We start from the raw sequence: 20,749 nt of genomic DNA, 5'->3' as shown, positions 1-20,749 counted from the left end.
ATGTTGCAGGTAAAATTGCATTTTTTTACCTGTATATGTGGTTCTCTTTCTCCTCCCAGCAGCCACAGTGCATGGTATTTGTGGTTTCCCTCTTCATGAATCCTAAGTCAGATGGAAACGGGGAAATATTTGGAAACCACACCCTTTGCAGTCAGGGCTGGATTTAGGTTTGATGAGGCCCTAAGCTACTGAAGGTAATGGGGCCCTTTATATGTCCAGCTGCCCTTTGCCAACAACAAATTGTCACTGTTTTTTGTGTTGAATATTTGCTATATGGTAATTTATGGACCTAAGAGGTATCTAAAGCCATTTGCACATAACAAATAGGTTTTATTTTATTTGTTTTTTATCTTATATTTTGGAAATGTACATCCATTTTTTTCGTTCCTTTAAATTTTTTTTGGGGGGGGGGCCCAAGAGAGTGGGGCCCTAAGCTATAGCTTGTTTAGCTTATACGTAAATCCGGCACTGTTTGCCATGTTGCAGGGGGTGCGGAAAATGAACGCTGCAGCTGGTGCTAGAAGCAGCCTTGCGGCCAAACCAGTACAGCTTGTCAAAACATTAATATCCCACCTTTCTGTCAAAAGGCCCCCCCAAGCCAGCTTTCAATCCAGATGGTTAAAACGATTGATTTACAAATTGCCAATGTACAACAGGTAGAAGAGAAACTTGAAAGCAGCCAGAAGAATAAGTACAGCAGCAGCAAAGAACAACATAGCTCATTAGATGAACGGGGTGGACTTTGGTCTTTCAAATTTCTGCAAGGCCAAAATTCAGCACTCCACTGCGTCTCACCTTCCATTCTGCTCAATTCACGGCATCATAATTGCAGTGCCCTGCAGCTCCCTCTAGGCTCTGTTCTCAGTGGGGCAATAGGGGCAGGTTTACAGCAGTGTGAGCAGTGTGGTTGTCAAGAGGGGTGCCTTCTCAAAGCCCGTTAGGCGCTTGCCCAGCTTTGGGAAGGAGATAGGGAGGGCTCTAGAACCCTACGAGAGCTTCATGCTTCCTTCCCAAAGCCTGACTTAAGGGCTTCAAATGGCCTTGTACAGGGCGGCATATTACCAAGGTCCCCAGTGGTGGCGGAACCAGTTGCGCTGCCCTAAATCCGCCTCTGTAGTGAGCCATCCTGCCTGCCATCTCTCCAGAAGCCTGCCATCTTCTCTGTAATCATAGAAGCAATTGACATTAGGAGAATAGAATGGTTGTTTCCTGCTGTGTAGACTTACCATTCCGTAATGGCTGGCAACACACAGCAGCACCATTTTATAAGCCTTACCGGCATAGCCGCGTGTGGGACTTACAGGGCATTTTGACTCCTTCCCTGTCCTTTCTATATTGCAGTTAGTAGTACCTCAAAAGCAACCCCAGGGATCTTGGATGGAATTGCAAATGGCATCAGTATATTTCTTACAATGCAGCATAGATTTCAGGACAAGAGTCAAATGTCGTTGAATGAGAGCCATACGCCCACCAATTAGGGACCAGTGCCCTGGGAGAGCAGTGCTTTGTGTCGCTTAAGGACGACTTGTTCTAGCATCTCTGCATGGTGACTCTCAACTCCCCAGGAAGGTGTGTTACTCACTGCATGTGTATGCTTGCTGGCCCCTAATGTATGTATACCCTCTAAGCAGCTCAATAGCATAACGTTTCTTAGGCCAGCAAATTGCGTTCTGGGAACTGCCAAGTGCAGAAGGTTGATATAGTTAGCCCCTACATGCTTTGACTCTAAATGCCTGGTGTATTTAGCAAATCTGGCTGCAGTTCTTCCTTTCCCCATATATTATACGAAGGTCAGGCTTCAGAGGAACGCTCTTCAGCTTGCTAGGATAGTTAGCACTTAAATGGCAGGGAAGGGCCAGAGCGGAATGGTAGAGTGTCTGTTTAGCTTGCATGCAGGAAGTCTCAGCCTCAGTTCCAGGTAAAGCTGGGAAATACAGCTATCCGAAATGCTGGAAAGGTGAGCTAGTTGGACCAGTGCTTTGACTCTGCACAAGGCAGCTTCCTGTGCTCATACATAGCACATCCAGAGAGAAGTTGTGTCCTTAATCAGCTTTGGCTGTGGCCAAGTGTGGAAGGGTCATGCTTGTCTGGACAGGTTGCTCTAGGGTGGGGTCCCCTGTCATGGCAGCTTGGTCCAGAAGTGTTTGGCTCGTTCAGCTACCCACTCAAGGGCTTAATATGCCTCTCCTGAGAAATTGAGGAGACCCTAGAGGAACCACTCACTTCCCAGGAGGAAAGAGTCGTAGAGATGTGAAGGCTCAGGAAAAAAGTGGGGAGGGGACCCCATTTTCCTGAGTTTTTCTCCTGAAGCCTTTTGTTTACTTTGTTTTGCCCAAAAAATTGGACTGTTACATGTGAAAGGATAGAGAAGCTTGTTTCAGTCCCAGCATACCTTCAGTTTTTAGAGGTCCATGCCTGGATAGCTCAGTTGGTTAGAGCATGGTGCTGATAATGCCAAGGTTGCAGGTTCGATCTCTGTATGGGACAGCTGCATATTCCTGCATTGGAGGGGGTTGGACTAGAATTCAGGGGTCAGCAACCTAAGGCCCATGGGCCAGAAGCGGCCCACGGAGGCCGTTTAATCGGCCCATGAGCTGCCCCCAAAGCGAGCCGCCCATTTGGCGATTCCCCGTGCTAAACCAGCACGGCGTGGGGACTCTCTTCCGCAGCTCCGGAAAGCGCTTCTGCACATGCCCTGATGCCAGAAATTGCATCTGCACAGGCTGATTTTCAGCATCTGGGCATGTGCAGAAGCGATTTCTGGCACCGTGGACATGCACAGATGTGATTTCTGGCGTCATGCTGCGCCAGCCCGGCCCACGGAGGATCTCCGCAGGAGTGATCCGGCCCATGCCCAGTAAGCCTTGCTGACCTCTGGACTAGATGATCCCTAGGGTCCCTTCCAACTCTCCAATTCTATGAAATTTGATGACAAATGCAAAGAAGCAGCCACTGATAGTGATAGCTCAGCAAAGGAGACTGATTAAATTGGTTGGTGCCTGACAGAACCTTTATTTGGGAACTTGGTGTGAAGGGTGTATCTGGTTTGCTCAGGTGAAAGGGGGGGCAGTGGGGTTTTTGTGCTTCTTTCCCATTATAAAAAACCCTTAGATATTAGCAGACGTGAACAAATTTGACAACCATCTCAACATCAATGCTATCTGCACACTCCTTTAAATAATTCAGCAACACTCTCACCAAGGAGGTTTATCTCCGGTTGCATGATATACTGGCCCCCTCCCCACCCACTTTTTTCGGGTCTCTTGTGATTTGCAAGAAGGCATCATATGCAGGTTTCCTTTGCCAGCCTTGTTTATCTTAATAAAAGCGGGAAGGCCTGCCTTTTCCCATCACAGTCAACCCCTAAGCCCTCCCACTGGAGTTCAATTTCATGTTCTTTTCTTATGGGTACGTTTCTTCCATTCATTGGGCCCCCAAGGAGCAGATTCAGAGAAGTCACTTCACTTTACAGGCATGACTTCAGTCAGAGGTTTGGTGATGAGGGAGCTGTCTGGAAATATAACACTCTGCAGCTTGAAATATCTCTCGCTGCAAACTCCCAGCAACAAAGTGGGGAGGGAAGGGAGAAGAAGTGCGAAAGGTCTGCTCTTCACACTTGGATGGAAGATTACGCTATCTCTCCCTCTCCCTCTCTCTAGTCTTTCCTTTTTGACTAAATGTACTGTCAATGGGCCGTGTCTGAAATTAGAAAGGGCTTGGAGGCTTTGGGGGGGGGGTGCACGTAAAGTCTTTTGTTAACAGACTCATGAAAAAGGACAAATCTCTCAGTAGTTTGGGGAGAAGAAATTTCTCTGTGACCGGAGAGATACAGGACAGCACCAAGGATGTCAGGAGAACTACACAGGACCCGTAACTGCATGGACAGATTTACTACCGTATTGGCCCAAATATAAGCAGCACCCGAATGTAAGCTGCACCTTTAAAATCCAAGGGGAGGGGGGAGAAAAAAAGACATTGCCTGAATATAAGACACTCCCTTACAATTCTGCAGGCACTCACACTCATTCCATTTTACCGTATGTCTGTTTCAACAGCGATATCGTAAAAGCCAGTTTTTGTAAGGTCGCGAATTGAAGCTACACTTTAACTTTTTATGGTCAGAATTTGGAAAAAAAGTGAGGCTTATATTCAGGCCAATACAGTATGTGTGAACACAACACAACTTTATTCAGGGAGGTAGCCATTTTAAAAACCAACATGGGTGCCAGAGGCCTTGCTAGGGGGTGGCCTAGGGACTCCAAGCCCTGGGTCTTTGGGGCAAGATGCCAAATCTCCAATTCTTACCCTAGGGTTGCCACACATCCACAACTTCCTTGACATAGCTGGTATTTTGCCCTCTTAACAGTGTCTGGGCGGAAATCGCTGAAATGCCCGGGATAATCTGTATGGCAGCTCATGTTGGAAGTGTAGATTTTGTTGAATTTCATTAAAAATAGCTCAAGAACTCTTTCTTGTTTTGAAGAAGCTCAACAACTTTGGGCAAAACTCAACAACTTTTGTGTCCATATTTCCACTTTTTAAAATACGACAACCCTATCTTACCCCCTTTTAAACTTTGTTTTCTTGCTTTAAAGGCTGGGTGGTTGTGTGGCAAAATGCAGTGCTAGTGATACCCAAGTTGACTATCTTAGTTTGCCCAGGGGCACACAATGGATTTTATTCAGTACTCTCATTCCTGTGGATTTTTGGCTGCACATTGAAGCTTCCCTCCCTCTCTTTAAAAAGAGAACTTTAAATGAACTAACACCACCAGCATTTTACTTTTTAAAATGCTAGAGCAGTGTGCAGGCCCCTTCAGATCAGGGATCTGCCTTGTGCTTATGCTACTTTGTAAAACACCATGTAGACAGATAAACTAAAATCTTAAGAACAAACGAGCAGCTTATATTGACTACAAAAAGGATAAGGGAGTTAGACAGGAAGACCCATAGGAAGGGCAAAGATGAGAATGGAACAGCAGGCAGAAAAATCCAAGTCAAGCGGCAGAACGAAGAATGCAAACAAGAGGTTGGGAGACGAGAAATGGGTAAAATAAACAAAGAGAACATTGCAATAGTGCAGATGTACGATAGCAAGAGACGGCCGGAAGAAGAGCAGCGTTGACACAGAAGGAAGACTGGATCTTAGAGATTGTGCAAATGGAAGTGGCAAACTTATGAACTGATTTGAACTTGAAGAGTGAAAAATACAGAGGAAGGGAAAGCTGCAGGAAGTTAGAAGTGTGCAGTCTACAAAGTGTATGTCAGAAGTGCTACTTTTTTTAAAAAAAGGGACTGTTTCGCACCTCATCCTGAACATGCAGCTGTAATAATACTCATGTCAGTGTCATTTAATGAAGGCTGACGCCGGAGTCAGCTTCCTTTTATATACTTGCTTGGGTATTGTTTAGTGCAGATTTGACAACCATCTTCCAGTCTCTGGTTTACCAAATAGCACAATAAAGATTCACCGATTTTACATGAAGGTCCCACTACTATAGATCTGTACAAGAAACATACGTTGGCATCTGTCTGTCTCAAGAGATTATAGAAGAGTGTGCCGTTGGGGGTCAAGTCAAGCAGTTGGAGAGTTACAATGCCTGCTGTGGCTGTAGAGACCAATACGGAAGAGACTTGTTTTGTTGCAGCTGGGGCAGAAGAAGGCGTCCGTGCTGATGCGAATGTACTGTAGCGTTTCTTCTTTCTACACTCCTCCCAGTGGTCATTCCTCCTCTGGTCACTTCTGTGGATTCATGACCTGACTTATTGTCTTCAGGCGCTGTTGGTTGTTGAACTCTGACCTTGCCCGCTGAATTAAAGCTCGGTTAAGCAAAAACTCTCTTTGAATTTTCTGTGCATCTGATAAGATCCAATTCAGCGGGTGCGATTGAATTTTCACAAGGCACAGCCGTGGAACAGTAAGAAAAGCTCTTGGACCCGGTGGAATTAATCATTACATAATACAATTGAAATACGGGTCAAGTGAAAGTGTGGGTGATCCCTTGGTGTCGCCAGTCCCAAGCTGTGGGATTGGGCAGCCATCTCTACTTTTGACTTCCAGGTGTCTCTTGAAGACTTTTTAAAAATGTCAACAGGCCTATGCAATTGTTTAACATCTTCTTCAGCATCCAGTTATTGATTGTTCTATACAGCCAATAACCATATCACACAAGAGTTCTGTTCCCACCCCCCACATGTGTCGACAGGGCGCATATAAGCGGTTTTTTGACCCGCCTCAATTCCACCCCCGTTCTGCCTTCTTCTGGGTCCATTGCGTCAATTGGATGTGCCAAAAATGGCCTCCGCCTGTATTTAAGAGTTTTTAAATGTTGTACACCTTTCTGATGTTTTGCAAGGGGGCAGTATGTAAATAATTTAAGAAATAAAGAAAGAAAATAGTCCTCTACACAAAAAAATAGTTCTATACACACTGAAAATTCTGTTTGGTTGCAGGAGGGGAGGTTAGGGTAGAAGTCTTTTTCTATTCGACATACTGGCTGTCTGAATGGGTTCACACACCCCCGCCCCTGTATGGGGGAGCATTCAGTCACGTGAGCCCCCACATTGCTACTTGAAGTGGTCCAGTCCAGGCAGAGGACTGGTTCTCTCTGAGAACCAGGGGCAAGGGGGCTGTAGCACACATTATGCAGCAATAGTGGAGCTGCTGGCTATCCCAGCTTCCTGACAAGTGTGCCAGTATGTAGGCTTATCATCTGTTACTTTTTCAGTGTACATATAAACAACATAATGTGTGAGGAGCCTTGTTTAAAGACAGCTTTTACCCATGACAGATGGCCAAGTTGACTTGCTTTTATACTAAAAACCTCCAATAACTTAAACCATTGCCTGTTTTTAAGTATCATTGTGATAACAAAAAATGGGTGAGCATGCAGTGGGGCTTTTTAAAATAAGAATGCAAGCTGAGTTAACAATAGATGCCTGCAACCGCAACTTGCAAAATGTATATAAACTGTTTTTTTCCAGAATGATAGATTTTGTGTACTTACGTAACTGTCTGTTCAATATTTCCAAGTCAATTTTACAACGTTTAATTCTTCAAAACAGTCAGATGAGATCTTGCTTTGTTCCATCACTTGTTTCTGCATCAATAGAGAAGTTGCCCGTCAAGGTTATGAGCAGAATTGGTAAACATACCGAGAATCACCGTTGATTTTCTCTCCCAAACCCATTTAAACTAGTGCTCTGTAGAAACTTGTTCTCTCAAAGGTGTTTTGTTGCTGCGAAAAAGGCTTCCATTTTTCTGCTGCTTTCTCGGGTATTATTATTAATATTATTAATTGTCTTTTATATCCATCTCAAGGCAATTGACAAACGTACCCTTTAAACAGTTACAATACCAAAAAACAAACAAACCACAATTAAAAATCGGCTTAGAAACAAAAATGAACACCTAAGGCAAAATAAGCACCTTTTAATCCAGCTGGAAAAATGTGCCAAAACAAAATGTCTTTAATAGTTTCTGGAAAGTACACACAGTGGATGCTCTAGCCACACTGAAAGCCTTGCTCTCAGTTACTGTTCAGTGAGCTACTGATATTTTGGGGTCTTTAATGAGAAATTCTCCTGCAGAACGCAGGTGGTCTCTCAGGTAACCCAGTCCTGATCTGGATAGGGCCCTTATATGTTAGTACCAAAAATCTTCCATTAACCCTTTTTCAGCTTCATCCTGTGCTCTTAAGGCGATGTCATAAAAGAGCCCTGAACTGCACGGAGGGAACTGTGTCCATCGTTCTCGCTACCCTGCTCCTTCGATGGGCATCACCCCTCCCAGAAACTAGGGCAGTGCTTTCGGAGGAAGGAGCTGCATAGTGGACTCATTCAGTGTGGCCTAGGACAGGGACGTCCAACTCCCAAGAGATTGTGACCTACTCCCAGGGGGAAAAATGGGCTGTGATATGGAGTTCAGAGTTGTTGAGCTTTTTTTAGGGGGGCAGGTCAAGGGGAGGAGCAGAAAGTTGTTGACTTTTTTGGGGGGGGGGAGTTGTTGCCCTTTTGTAAAACAGTATGTGTTCAGAATTAAAATAAATCGCTTACCAACAACATTCGCTAACAAACGAACATAGTGCTACAGCATACAACAAAGGAACAAACACTAAACGCAACGCAGGGAAAGACCGCAGGGGGCGGAGGCATTGACCTGTCGATCGCAATCAACTGGTTGGACACCCCTGGCCTAGGATGTTTGACATTACCTGAGCATCGTAAGACGGAGAGGGTGTATGGGGTGTTGGGGGGGAGGAGTACCTCTGGTGGGGGACACGTTGTGCTCTTTCTGGAGTACTTTGACCACCTGTGGTCCCCGCCCTGCACTCAGCTCTCACCTGTAGCTACTAGAAGCTGTCAGCATGCGACAGTGGCCGCACCAAAAGAATGGCCTTGACTGGATGGCTAAGCCAGGTGAGGGTAGCCGATGGGTCTCAAACCCTCGGTGAGTTAGGAACTTCCCCTGCATGCAAAGATAGGCTTTGGCCAGTTGAGCAGAATAGACCATCCAGTAGTACGTCCAGTGGTCAAGGAGGTGTGCACTTGCTGTAGAGGGAAGTGAGGGGCAGATGGGGTTCGTCAACCTGGGAAGGTAGCCCATCTGGGAGAAGGAAAGCTCTGATCCTAAACCTCCGCTGCCTTACTGGATATCTTTGGGAGAAGAAAAGGCACCCTCTTCAAATCTGGAATGGAGTCCCTAAGATGCTTGGATGGCATCTTGTACGCCTCCTTCTGGCAACTGCTGCAGCCAAGCTGGTGCCAAAGGTATTGCTCTACTTTCCTTTGGACCACATCAGCGAGGCTGAGAGGGGGGTCTTGTCACATGGGCAGCCCTGGACCTCCAGGCACACTCGCCCAGGCTTCCATCCCAGGAGGTCACTTTGATGCTGCTAAGGAGCAGTTTGATTTCACCTCCGAAGGCGCACTCCATTGTCGCTCAAGACAGACGGATACCAGCAACAATAAGATTATGTAGCCCTTCCCTGCTGCAGCAACATGAAGAAGATATTTTAAAAATTGGAGGTCTGAGAACTGATACCTTTTTAACTCTGAGGAGCAACTCTATTTAAATGTAAAGTTTGGAAATCAAAGCAAATAGATAGGGTGAAAACATGCCCTGTTGAATCTGTTGCAGAAAAAAACACACCCTTTCTCCATGTACTGGTAAGTGTATGGGTGAGATGTCTTTATGTCTGCCTGCGTTCAGCCTGACAGCTCTGATCTTTACAATTCCCCACAAGGCAGTTTAGCACCTCCCTAAGTGGGACTGTCTGCTAGCATTTCAGCACCTGCAAATCAGGCTCAAGGAGTAATCAAAGTGTGATAAACATTAATTAGGATAATCGCCAATAGCTTAATGGGGGTGGAAGAAGAAATCTTGATTACGTTTTTCCCTCATGGGAATTCTACCCGTCAAGTTTTTGATTGCACTTACTCAGACATGAAATAAGACGTGGAGAAGCTGCTTTGAATGTGAAAGGGGGGAAAGAGGCAAACAAGTAGGGCTGGGATGTTTTTCCCCCCTTGTGACCGAACACTTGAACTTATTTGGCTTTCCTGTGGGGAAAACACACACACACAATAATTTGTTGCCTTTCAAACTTTTGAGGGGAAATTGGCATTTATAATGATCTTTAAATGCATCCCTGATCACCCATAAATTGGAAGTGTCTGCTGTTTCCCTCTGTGCTTTCACGAGCAAATAATTGACTGTATAGAAGTTTTGTGCAGGGGTTTCATTGAATGTGCAGCACTCTCCAAGGGCACCGCTGTCTCCAACTCTCTCCTGACTCTGAAAAGCCATTGCCGGCCTCCCTCTGCCCCTCCACACAGGAACAGCAGTTGTCTAAGCTGGTACCATGCTTGAAGGAGAGAATCGTAGAATTTTGAGAGTTGGGAAGGGACACCCAAAGGTCGTCTAGTCTGACCCCCTGCACTGCAGGAATCACAGGTGAAGCATCCATGGCAGATGGCCATCCAAACTCTGCTTAAAAACTTCCAATGAAGGAGAGTCCTGCAACTTCTGATGAAGCCCATTCCACTGTCAAACAGATTTTACCACCAGAAAGTTCTTCCTGTTGTTTAGTCAGAATCTCCTTTCCAGAGTCCTACCCTCTGGAGCAGGAGAAAGCAAGCTTGCTCCATCCTCCATGTGGTTTTGTATATATTGTGGCATTTTATACATTGGGACTTGCAGTTATTTTTATTATTCATAGTTTAGTAAGTATTGTAATTATTAAGAGTGAATTTCTAATTACCATTTGCTGATGTTTTGAGAGTTAATTTTATAGCGTAATATTGTATTCCAATAGATTATTAAATATTACTTTATTTGATATAAGTCGTTTCATTTTAAAGTTAGGTTTTATTATTACCTTTTGTATTGGATCAGATTATTATAAGCTGTGTGTTCTTTGTGGTATATTTTGATGCTGTAAGTCGCCATGTGCATAGCAATATTGAAGGGCGGCATACAAATTAAAAGTGAAATGAAACGAAATGGAAATTCATTCTTGGCCCTGCACCCCAGTCGTGCTGTGGCTGCCCCACACTCTTGAACTCATACGCGCGCACACACACACACACACCTCTCTGCCCACCGCAGTGCTGAGTCTATACTTCAACTCCCCCTTTTTACTGTTGCCACCCAAACCTGTGAGGTCGGGGGGTTTGTGTGTACACAATAGTTTCCGTCTGGAATTCAGCCTTGTGCTCACCCTTAATCTGCCATTTTGCATGTATGAAAGATGGGCTTCAGGAGCTCCTATGCTTGGCATCTGCCAGCCTGCAAAACCACAGGGCATTCCTGCTGGCGATTGCTTGGTTTCAGCGCCCAAGGCTGGCAGCTGTACAGACCACCTTTCCCTTTGCCTGGCCCCCCCCTCTCTCTTACTGCTCTATCCTATACATATGCAGTAGGTCTTAGGGTGACAGTCATTTAATACTTGAGCTGTTTTATCCTCTTGTGCTGTTCATTTCTCATTTCGTTCTGTAATGTTCTTTCTCCTTGACTGATCATTTACTTTTCTACTTGAGACATGAAATTGGAGTTGCTTGGTATTCTGGGAAGGTCTACTTCGCAGCTTTCCTTGACGTTTCTGGTGCTCAGCTGTAATTGCCTAACCTCCTCCCATTCTTTCAGGGGCCCTCTCTTTATTGGAGTGAGTTATTGTTAGTCGATTTGTCCCTGCCTAGGACCCAGCTACTGATTACAAATGACCCTTCGATGACTTATCTGCCTCAGGCAGTTAGTGCCGGCTGGTCTCTTGTTTATCGAGCAGTTTGGCACATATTAATTGCAAACACTGACCTTCATTTCTGAGCCATCCCTAGCCCTGTATTGCCCTGTGAATCCAAGACCTTATAAACCACACTGGCGTTCACTCTCTTTAACTCCTAACATGGCCTCTCTATCTTATTCAGGCCCCTCTTCCATCATTGCATGCATCAAATCCAGGGGCAACAGCTGCTACCAGAGCATTGGTGCCTTATCCCATCAGACAGAAGGCACTGCATAGTTGTGAAGATCACCTATCAACGAAGTTATGCTCTCACTTGTGCATTAAGAGTATGGATTGACAAAGTTGCCGCAAAGCATGGAGATTCTGGAAATGAACTGGTCATCTGTATACAGGTTAGAATAGGGAGCTTATGAAGAGGCCAGACAGACAAATCCAGTGTCCATTTAAGTCCAAGGGTAGCCAGTGTTTTGCCCTGTAGATGTTGTGAACTAACTTCTATCAGCTCCAGACAGGATGGTCAATGGATACATCCTGAGAGATGTAGTCCATATCAACTGTAGGCCACCATGTTGACTACCCTGATCTAGCCTTAGCATCCTGATTTCAACAGTGGCTAACTGGGTGATTCTGAAGGACCAGCTGACAAGGTCATGACGGCAACAAGGGCCTGCCCTGCTATTTACCTGCTGGTATTCAGCGTTACATGAAAGCTGAACATGGATAATTTTACAAAGTCTTAACGCCAAGGTTGCTGGTTCGATCCCCATATGGGACAGCTGCATATCCCTGCATTGCAGAGAGTTGGACTAGATGATCCTCAAGCTCCCTTCCAACTCTATGATTGTATAAGGAGCTCAGGGTGGTATACACTTTTGTCTTCCGGTTCCATATTTTGTCTTCATAGCAACTCTTGAGTTATTTTAGGCCAGGACTGGGGAACCTGTTGAATCAGCCTCAGCTAACATAGCCAGCGGTCAGGGATGATGGGAGCTGTAGTCCAACAACATCTAAAGAACCTCACATTCCCTATCCCTTCATTTGACTGTGAGATGGTGACTGACCTGAAGTCACCCAGTGAGCTTCATGGCTGAGTAGGGATTTGGACCCAGGTCTCCCCAGTCTTAGGTTGATACGCTAATAATCAAACCAGGTACAAGGAATCTTTTCCTGTTAAAGGTTGCATTCCCTCAGGGTTAAATTGAAAGGGGACCAGAGCTGAGCATGGGGGTGGGGAGCCTTCCTTCCTTCCTTCCTTTCTTCCATCCATCCATCCTTCCATCCTTCCCCATCCAGTGGGCTACCTGGGGAGGGTGAGATCACTATCTTGCCAAAGATCTGGACAGATTCCTTGCAGAGCAATCACTTCACAATTGGAGGCAGTAATGCTTCTGAATACCCGTTGCTGGAAACCACAGGAGGGAAATGTGCTCTTGTGCTCGGGTTCTGTTTGTGGGTTTCACCTGGTTTGCCACTGCCTGCTGTTTACCATTCTGCTACAGAGAGCTGGCCATCTGAGACCCTTATCCCCCCATCACCACACTATCTCTGTCCTTCTGTCTTGAACAGATTTATATTCTAGTGCTTTTGCAATTCAGAGAAAAGGGGCAGATGCTGGTTTGTTTGAACTGTAGGTTGGACTCACACCTTTATCTGCCTCTTAAAGAAAGAACCTCTGCAGCTCTCTCTTTCTAAATGTGTCCTTAAGACTCACCTGAAAGGAATCCTTGATTTTTCATAGCAGAACTTCAGGCTGTACTTAGAGAGGAGACATAACACTGTATTCCAGCTGGTTAAGGAAGCCCTAAATATAGTATAAGGTGAATATAAAATGCATTGCAGATCACTGCCCAACTACAATTGGGGTGCATGCAGATGACTGTTTGCCAAGTAATTTTTGCCATTGCTGTTACACTGTGGTTGTGATTCCCTGTAACCACTTGGGAAGTAAGTCATCTGCATTGGCTTGCAACTTGGGAAGGAAACCTTGGCAAGCTTCTGTACCTGATCAGAAATTTAAGGAGCAGGAAGAGGAAGGCAATACCAGTGACCAGCTTACCAAGTGGTCACATGCATGATGTGGTGACTTCTCAATTGTTAAAATGTTCTCTGTCTTCATCCTTAATTCATGTTTGAACCCCATGGAGCTTCAGTTAGTCACAACTCATTGCCCTGGTGCTCTGAGTGTTGACTTGCTTCCTTTGTGGATTGAGAACCCTTGCAACAATATCAGTATCATGTGGGAAGAGGACAGAAAGGAAGAATAATAGAATCACAGAGTGGTAGAGTTTGTAAGGAATCCTGGGGGTCATTTAGTCCAACCCCCTGCAATGAAGAAATCCTGCAATTCAGGAATCTATTGCCCAGCACAGGGCTTGAATCTGCAACCCTGAGATTATGAGTCTCATTGCTCTACCAATTGAGCTACCCCAGGAGTTAAAATGTGAAAGGCTTAAAGGCATGTGCTTTGCATATTTAAGACCCCAGGTTTAGTCCTTTGGGTTTTGAGTTTAGGGATCTTAAGATATCAGACCCGAAGGCCACAGAAAGCCTATTCCATTCAGAGTAGATAGAACTTGGGTGGGCATGCTGTTAGTCTGTCTTGGAATAAGGCACATATTCATTCGAAAATGAAAAGGTAAAATGATGCTGGCATGCTCAGCTGAGCAGTTTTTTCCTTTTCATGTGGAAGTTATTGGAGGTGCCATTGTTCACTGTGAGGCAGCTTTCGAAATCAAAGTGTTCTTCTTCTTGTTACAATATTTTATGAAATATTACAAATACTCAGTGACAGTAAATAGCAGGGAAAGTTCCAAACTATGGTTGAAATAAATAAAAATCAAAGTGTTCTTGCTCATAGTCACACCTGTAAGTATAGAGTCTACTCTAGGATGCAGTGCACAAGTAACAGTGTGTATCCCTCAGTTTCTTGGTTTTATTTTTAGGTTCTCTACAGATGTGTTGTGAATTTGCTGCCCTAGCAAGGCTGCAGTAACAATCACTTTGTACACCTCCCTTAGTCAGCAACAATTGGATTATTGACTTGGGGATCTTATATGCAGTTTGAGCACTTGTATGTGCCTCGGGCGGAGATTTTGCTGGCACTGGTGAAAAGCTCGGAAGGATTAAATTTGGGTGGGAGGGGTAGGTTTCTTAATGCGGGGAGGGAGTAAAGGCAGGTGCAGAATGAAGCAATGTTAGTTATTTGGCCTGCCCACTACATTGCCACTCCAGCAGAGCTCGAGTCTAATATTTTCCCATCAAAACAAAACCAAGCACTGTCAGACCCTCAACCCTGTCGCTTGCTCAATCCTTTTGTCATCTAACACAAGCAAAGTGTTCGCCTGGTCACTCAGCACTGCCAAATCTTGGAGGTGGTTTATAGAGGACAGTGTAAACAACCACATTGAGATCCAAGAAAGCTAAAATGTTTGGCAGACGCAAACTGACGGTAGCACAGGGATGGGGAACCTCAGGCCCAGGGCTCCAATATGGCCCTCCAGGCCTCTCTGTGTGGCCCTTGGAACTCTCTGCAGGCCACATCCTTCAGTAGCCCAATTTCACACTCAAAGGGCCTTTCCCAGCCATAATGTGTGCCTGAACTCTGATAACGCCTCTTGTTTTTCCAGAGTAGGTAAGAGAGGGGTGTGTGAATGTGTGTATAAAGGTAAAATTTGCATTAGTTGGTCTGCCCACTTTTGTCTCTGACCTCACCCTCCGAATGTGGCCCTCCGAAGGCTGCCCAGAAAGGAATGTGGCCCTCAGCCTGTAGAATGTTCCCCACCCCTGCTGCAGACAAATGCAGAAATAGCAACACAGAAGCTGGTTTCAGGAGGTCACAGGAAAAGTCTGAAAAGTGTGGGTGGCTGAGCAGTTAAGTGGTTTGTTGGCTTAACAGTTGAGTATTTCGTCTGAACGTTGGATTCTTTCTTAGGATTTCCCAGCAAGTGGAGGCTAGCCGGAAACAGCTGCGGGCTATTGATGAGAGAGTCACTCTTGCTCAAGCCAAAATCGAGAAGATAAAGGGCAGCAAGAAAGCTATCAAGGTACCGCATGCTTGCTGTGGCTACTCTTCTGAAATCCCTCACACTGGTTTGACTAAAGGGTCCAGCTAATTATTGATGGGAATCCTGGTGTCGGTGGATTCTTGCAGTTGCCCAGTCCAGATTTCACCCCCTGCATTTGGTGTCTGTACTGGAAGAAATGTTTTCCCTGACCTGATGGTCCAAATACATTCCACGTGCAAGGAAAGCCAATGTGATGCCCTCCAAATATTGGTGGACCTCAGCTCTCATCTTCCCTGACCATCGCCCTTGCCAGCTGAGGCTTCTGGGAGTTGGGGCCCTACATGTAACACCAGTGTCCCCTTTATGGACTTTAGTTATCCTTTGATTTGGGTCGGAGGAAGAGGAAGTTTTCACTGGCAGAAAAATGCAGGGCATTACAACCACAAATTTGAGGTGTTTGGAATTTTTCAGAGCTCTTATGCTGAAGCACTGCACAGCTCTAAGCTCATCTGCAGCAAGCCTCTCTTCTCCTTTTGGAGGAGTGGGGGTGGAATTCTATTGCCTTTAATCTCCCCAATTCAGTTTCTCCTATTAAATCCTAGAGCATTACTGAGCCCAAAGGATGTTCCTCAATAGATGCCCCTGCTTTCCAATATTCCAAAGTCCTCTTCTCTTTTATTATTTCAGCCGCATTTCTCCCCCTCCCCCAGTGCATAAAGTGCCTTGCAGTATTTCTATCTTTCTTTCATTAGCAAATGGCTGAGTTTGAGTGTTAGAAGTCAGAGATGAGGGTTCGCCCACAGTCACTGGGGAACTGTTTAGCTGAGACAGGGCTTAAACTGATTTCCCCCGTCTGGAATCACATTGACCCACAAGGGGTCTCGCTAGTGACATGGCAAGTGCTCCATTCTCATATTATGCCTATGATTTTGAGTCCACTAAGTGCATTGTTGTAAAGGGTTCTCCTGGGAGGGTGCCCTTAGACAATCCCACCTGCTCAGGAGTTCCTTGGAAGAGGGATGCTGAATGACCAGGGTAAAAACCAACCCTGCCAGGTAGTACCTGCTGCTGCCTGTTAGTCCCCCGGCCTGAGCCAGGGGAAACTCAGGCTCTTTCTGGACATCCTTGGGATTCTCAGAGGCAAAAGACAGACCAATCGCTGTCCTTTGAGCCCTGAGCCCACAGTTATTCAACAGCATAACGCCAAGCACACAGGTACCAGATTTAGAGCCACAGCAGGATAAGTGCAATACTTTATTAAGGAGGGTATAAGCATAAAATCCACTTCCAATAAAAGACAACTAAGAAAAGGCTCATGGTGCAAAAATGCATTCAGGAATTTGAGTGCAGAGGAGGAAATAACAAAGCCAGCTTCTCTCGCCCTAATACCAACCATTAAAGTTATGGGCCCCACTGAGGTAGCAGGCTACACCCAGGCCTGCATAGAGGTTGCAATTCACGACCCTTCTTTGAGCCAGGGCCATCAGACCAAAGTCAGAGACCATTTTAATACAAAGCACTCTGCATATAGAGAAGGGTAGATTTTGCGTAGCCAATCAGGGTCTTGGGGCATCTCCCCTCCATCGCTGGAGGGTGTACGTTTTTGTACAAAATCTACATTCTGGTTGACCATGCAGCTGCTCAGTTAAGTCCTGCGCATTGTGACCTTGGCACCAGACACTCACAGGTGGCAAGATGAACTAATTAATGGAGCTTTTCCCCCTCAGTGGAGACTGTACTCTAATTCTCAGTAAAAAGCCATTTTAAAATGAGTCAAAAAGGGGGAGTGATTTCTTTGCAATTATATTTCATATCTCAGAGTGCCTCAGCATGACTTGTAGCTTTATTGCACGGGTAAGGAATTAAAAGCTGGGAATTGAAGGCACCCAAATGCCATTCATAAGTCCTAGCTTTGCATTAACAGACTGATCCCACATGTGCTCACTTTCCATCGCCACATTGAATGTGTCCAGGCAACATGCCCTTTTCCTGTTCGGGTTCTATTTCTCCCTTTGCGCTTGTCCTCCCAGGTGTTCTCCAGTTCCAAATACCCTGCTCCCGAGCGGCTGCAAGAGTACTCCTCTATTTTTGCCGGTGCTGAAGACCTGGATGCACAGAAACGACCAAGGCGCAAGATTCAGAGCAAGCACAGAGTATTAGATGAGAAAACTCTGCAGGTAAGGTGGACGGGCAGCTTGCCAGCATCCTGTATCCGCAGGGACGGGTTTGGATTTTGAACAGTTGGGATGTGTGGATGAAAGCCTTAATTGGGGCGGCAGGAATAGCATTAGGAGAACCCTAGGGAATCAGAAGTATGGCAGAGAACAGGAGGGTTCTCTACCCCTGTTGCTGTATCAGGGTACCAAATCAGGGTGGCAAGTGTGTGCATGCATGCATGCACATCCGTGCGTCCGTGTCTCCTACTGATTGTGTCACCCAGAGGTGGGGGACAAACTGCTTTCTGAGTTGTTTTGGGGCCCACATGGACAGGCTAAGGAAGAAGAGAGGAAAGAAGCTCTCAGTTCCCTTGGTAATTGTCTACTTCTCCCAGGCTCTGGTCCGGAGGTTTTCAAACTCTTATGCCTAGGAAGTTCTTTGGATAGCTCTTAAGGTGTTCTCCATAACGTCAGCTTCCTATTCACAAGGAGCTCCATTTCAGAGTGTTGTGCCCTCGCTAGAACATTGGAGCTACTGAACCAGAGTCTGTGCCCACAAACCTGGAGTATTTTTCCTTTTAGCAAGTAAGTTTTATAATGCAACTGGCATCTCATCCAGCTCTTAGGATTCCCTCTGGGATTCCCTTGTTGGCTGCGGAGAATCAGCCAGTTAAGTACCCAAGAGTGGCAAGCTATATAGCTCACCGATCCTTTTACAGGTCTTATTTTAGCCAGGGAAACGTTCTTATCCTCAAGAGGAGTGCCAGCATGTGATGCTGCCTTCCTCGGACGTGGCTAACATGCAGTTCTGGGACCTGGAACAGATGGGGAAACTCTTCTTCTTTTTTCCCAGACCAGAGATCAACTATAAACTGCTTCTGGGCGCACTCTTTCTTTCCTCCTTCCTAGAGAACCCAAAAATAAAGCTGCCTTTGAATTATTCAGCGCCTTAAACTTTCCTGCAGTTTAATGGAAGCAGAGTCTGTCACAGTAAAAAGTGACATGAATATTTCATACTGGGCTCGGAAGTCATGGGAAGTGTGCGGAGAGCTTGTTAGCCCACCCAAAGGCAGGGCTGCTTCCAGCTTCTCCCCTCTGGCCCTCGCTAGTCCGCTGGAGTCTGCCAGTGGCATTTGTCAAAGGGAGGCTGATAAAATATGCCATGTGCTTCTCTCTGAAGAACACATAGCAGGCATATCTGGAAGCATGTTGCTGGTCCTCACAAAGATGGCCATTCAACTCTCACGTATTCTCATGAAACAAAGCAAAAACAACACTCCCCACCACTGAGTTAAGAGTCTCAGTTAGCAGATGGCGGGGAAAGATCTCTGCCAAGAATTTTAGTGAGCCACTGCTGCTTTGGGCTGGGTGGGCAATCTAGTCTGTTTCGCTTCCCACGTGCAAGGCTCCAATTTAAAAATCCGGAAAGTATGAGTTGGGAAGACCTCTGTAGAGCTGGCACCGCAGTGGAGTATAATTTGATGTTTGAATACCTGCTGAACCCATCACCTATGCTATAGCAGGGAGGCTAGTGTGAAGCTACACAGTCATGAGAGATGCGAAGCGAGACCCATCAGACAGAGTGGCAGGCATGCAGTGCTAATTGAAATTTATCAAAGGGAGGCTTTTGCAACCACTCGCTGCTCCAGGACTAAGCGAGGACAGGGAATGCTGCTAGCAAAGGCATCAGCACTCTGTGGTGCTTAAAAATTAAATGTTGATGCATGAATATTAATGCTCAGAGGGAAGGTTTTATTTCTGAAGTTTATTGACCCCTTCCCCAATAACAGTTCGTCCTTTCCTTTTACCTTGGAACATGTTAAGATGTTCATTTCTCAGTGTATTTCAGTTTATCTACAGAGTCTCTCTCTCTCTTACTCAAAAGTGTGTGTATGTGTACCATATATCATAGCATCATAGAATTAGAAGAGACCACGAGGGTCTTCTAGTCCAACCAAATCCTATTTGAAACCATATGGAACCCTGCTTAGCTTTTTGCAAATGTGCTAGCTGTTTTATTGCTGCAGTACTAGATATATATGTGTACACACACACACACACACACAGAGAGAGAGAGAGAGAGAGAGAGAGAGAGTTTTATTGAGGAGATATAGCTATATTTCCAATAAAGCAGTACCATAAAACAGAAATACAACATAAAAACAAGTTCAATGGCATTATGAAAACAGATGAAGCAGGAATTCAGTAGTAACAGGGTCCAGTCTTATGGGTCTCACAGAGCCTGGGCAAAAAGGTATGTCTTTACAAGACATCTGAAGCAACTGATTTGTGCTGCTCAACGTACAGCAAAGGGAAGAGCATTCCACAGTGCAGGAGCAATGGTGGGAAAATGAATATTTTGAGGGTCACCACCCTGTGATACTCTGAAGGCTGCAGTGCATGGGCAAAATTCCCCAAATGTTCTGAGCTACCTGACAGATCTATGCAGGGGCAAGCCGTCTTTCGAGTTTTCAGGTCACAGTCTTCCATGCTGGTCACAAGACCCTGAACTATTCATGCCTTTAACCAACCAAACACCCTATATCTTTAATCTCCCCCCACCTCCAAATCACCCATTTGGCTTTGGGAAGAGAGCAGGGGAGGCTACTGCAGAGTCAAAGAAGACATGGCAGGCAGCATTTGGAATAGGTGAGATGGTGAACTCGGATAGGCCAGGGAGGCCAGCTTGCGTGTTTTGATTTTTTACCTGTGAAGTGTTAGAGGAAACGTCTTCTTCCTTTCTTCCATCTAAGTACTTGGCTGTAATCATTCTTATGCATTTGTGGGAGGGGGGGATGCAGTGCTATATTTGGACAGTGCTATATTTGGAGGATAGAGTTGCAGTGGGGGGGGGGGAACCTGCCCCCCAACCTTGGCAGGGACTGCACAGGGGGTTCCCTTAGCTGGAGCAGTGTCTCTTTCAAAGGCAACCCCAGAGTGCACAGGGAAGGAGCAATATTGTTTGACACACCCACCCCTCTCAACCCAAGAGAAAGTGCGGCAAGCAGTGCAATGCACTTAAGAGACAGAGGTGGCGCCTCATTTCCTGGGAAATGGGCAAAGAACCCGCCGCCTCGTCTACGTTGTTGACAGCTGCATTGCTTCTGTTTTGCAGGAGAAACTGAAGTACTTCCCAGTTTGTGTCACTGCAAAAGTCCATCAGGAAGACGATGCAGAAGAAGGTCTCGGAAGCCTCCCTGGGAATATTAGTTCTCTGAGTTCTCTGCTGCTCTTCAATACCACAGAGAACCTGTAAGTGTTGCCTGCTAATTGATGCTTTTTGCTAGTCCCAAGTGGACTGAAATACCTGCTGTGAAGGACGGTGACACCCTCCTGCAGACCCA

General features: G+C 45.8%; 1 protein-coding gene across 2 annotated transcripts in view; it reads left to right on the top strand.

Annotated features, from left to right (window-relative positions):
• Nucleotides 1–20,749, top strand: part of WASHC1 (WASH complex subunit 1) — a 63,347-nt gene that overhangs the window by 34,248 nt on the left and 8,350 nt on the right. For both annotated transcript variants that reach the window (XM_053405686.1, XM_053405685.1), the window contains exons 3-5: nt 15,177–15,288; nt 17,280–17,426; nt 20,521–20,657. In XM_053405686.1, the coding sequence (XP_053261661.1) occupies nt 15,177–15,288; nt 17,280–17,426; nt 20,521–20,657 (396 nt within the window). The remainder of the gene's footprint in view (nt 1–15,176; nt 15,289–17,279; nt 17,427–20,520; nt 20,658–20,749) is intronic.

The sequence above is a fragment of the Podarcis raffonei genome, chromosome 10, assembly GCF_027172205.1.
Source record: "Podarcis raffonei isolate rPodRaf1 chromosome 10, rPodRaf1.pri, whole genome shotgun sequence".
NCBI lineage: Eukaryota > Metazoa > Chordata > Lepidosauria > Squamata > Lacertidae > Podarcis > Podarcis raffonei.
The sequence above is the reverse complement of the archived record's forward strand: the minus strand, read 5'-3'. Positions and strand labels throughout refer to the sequence as shown.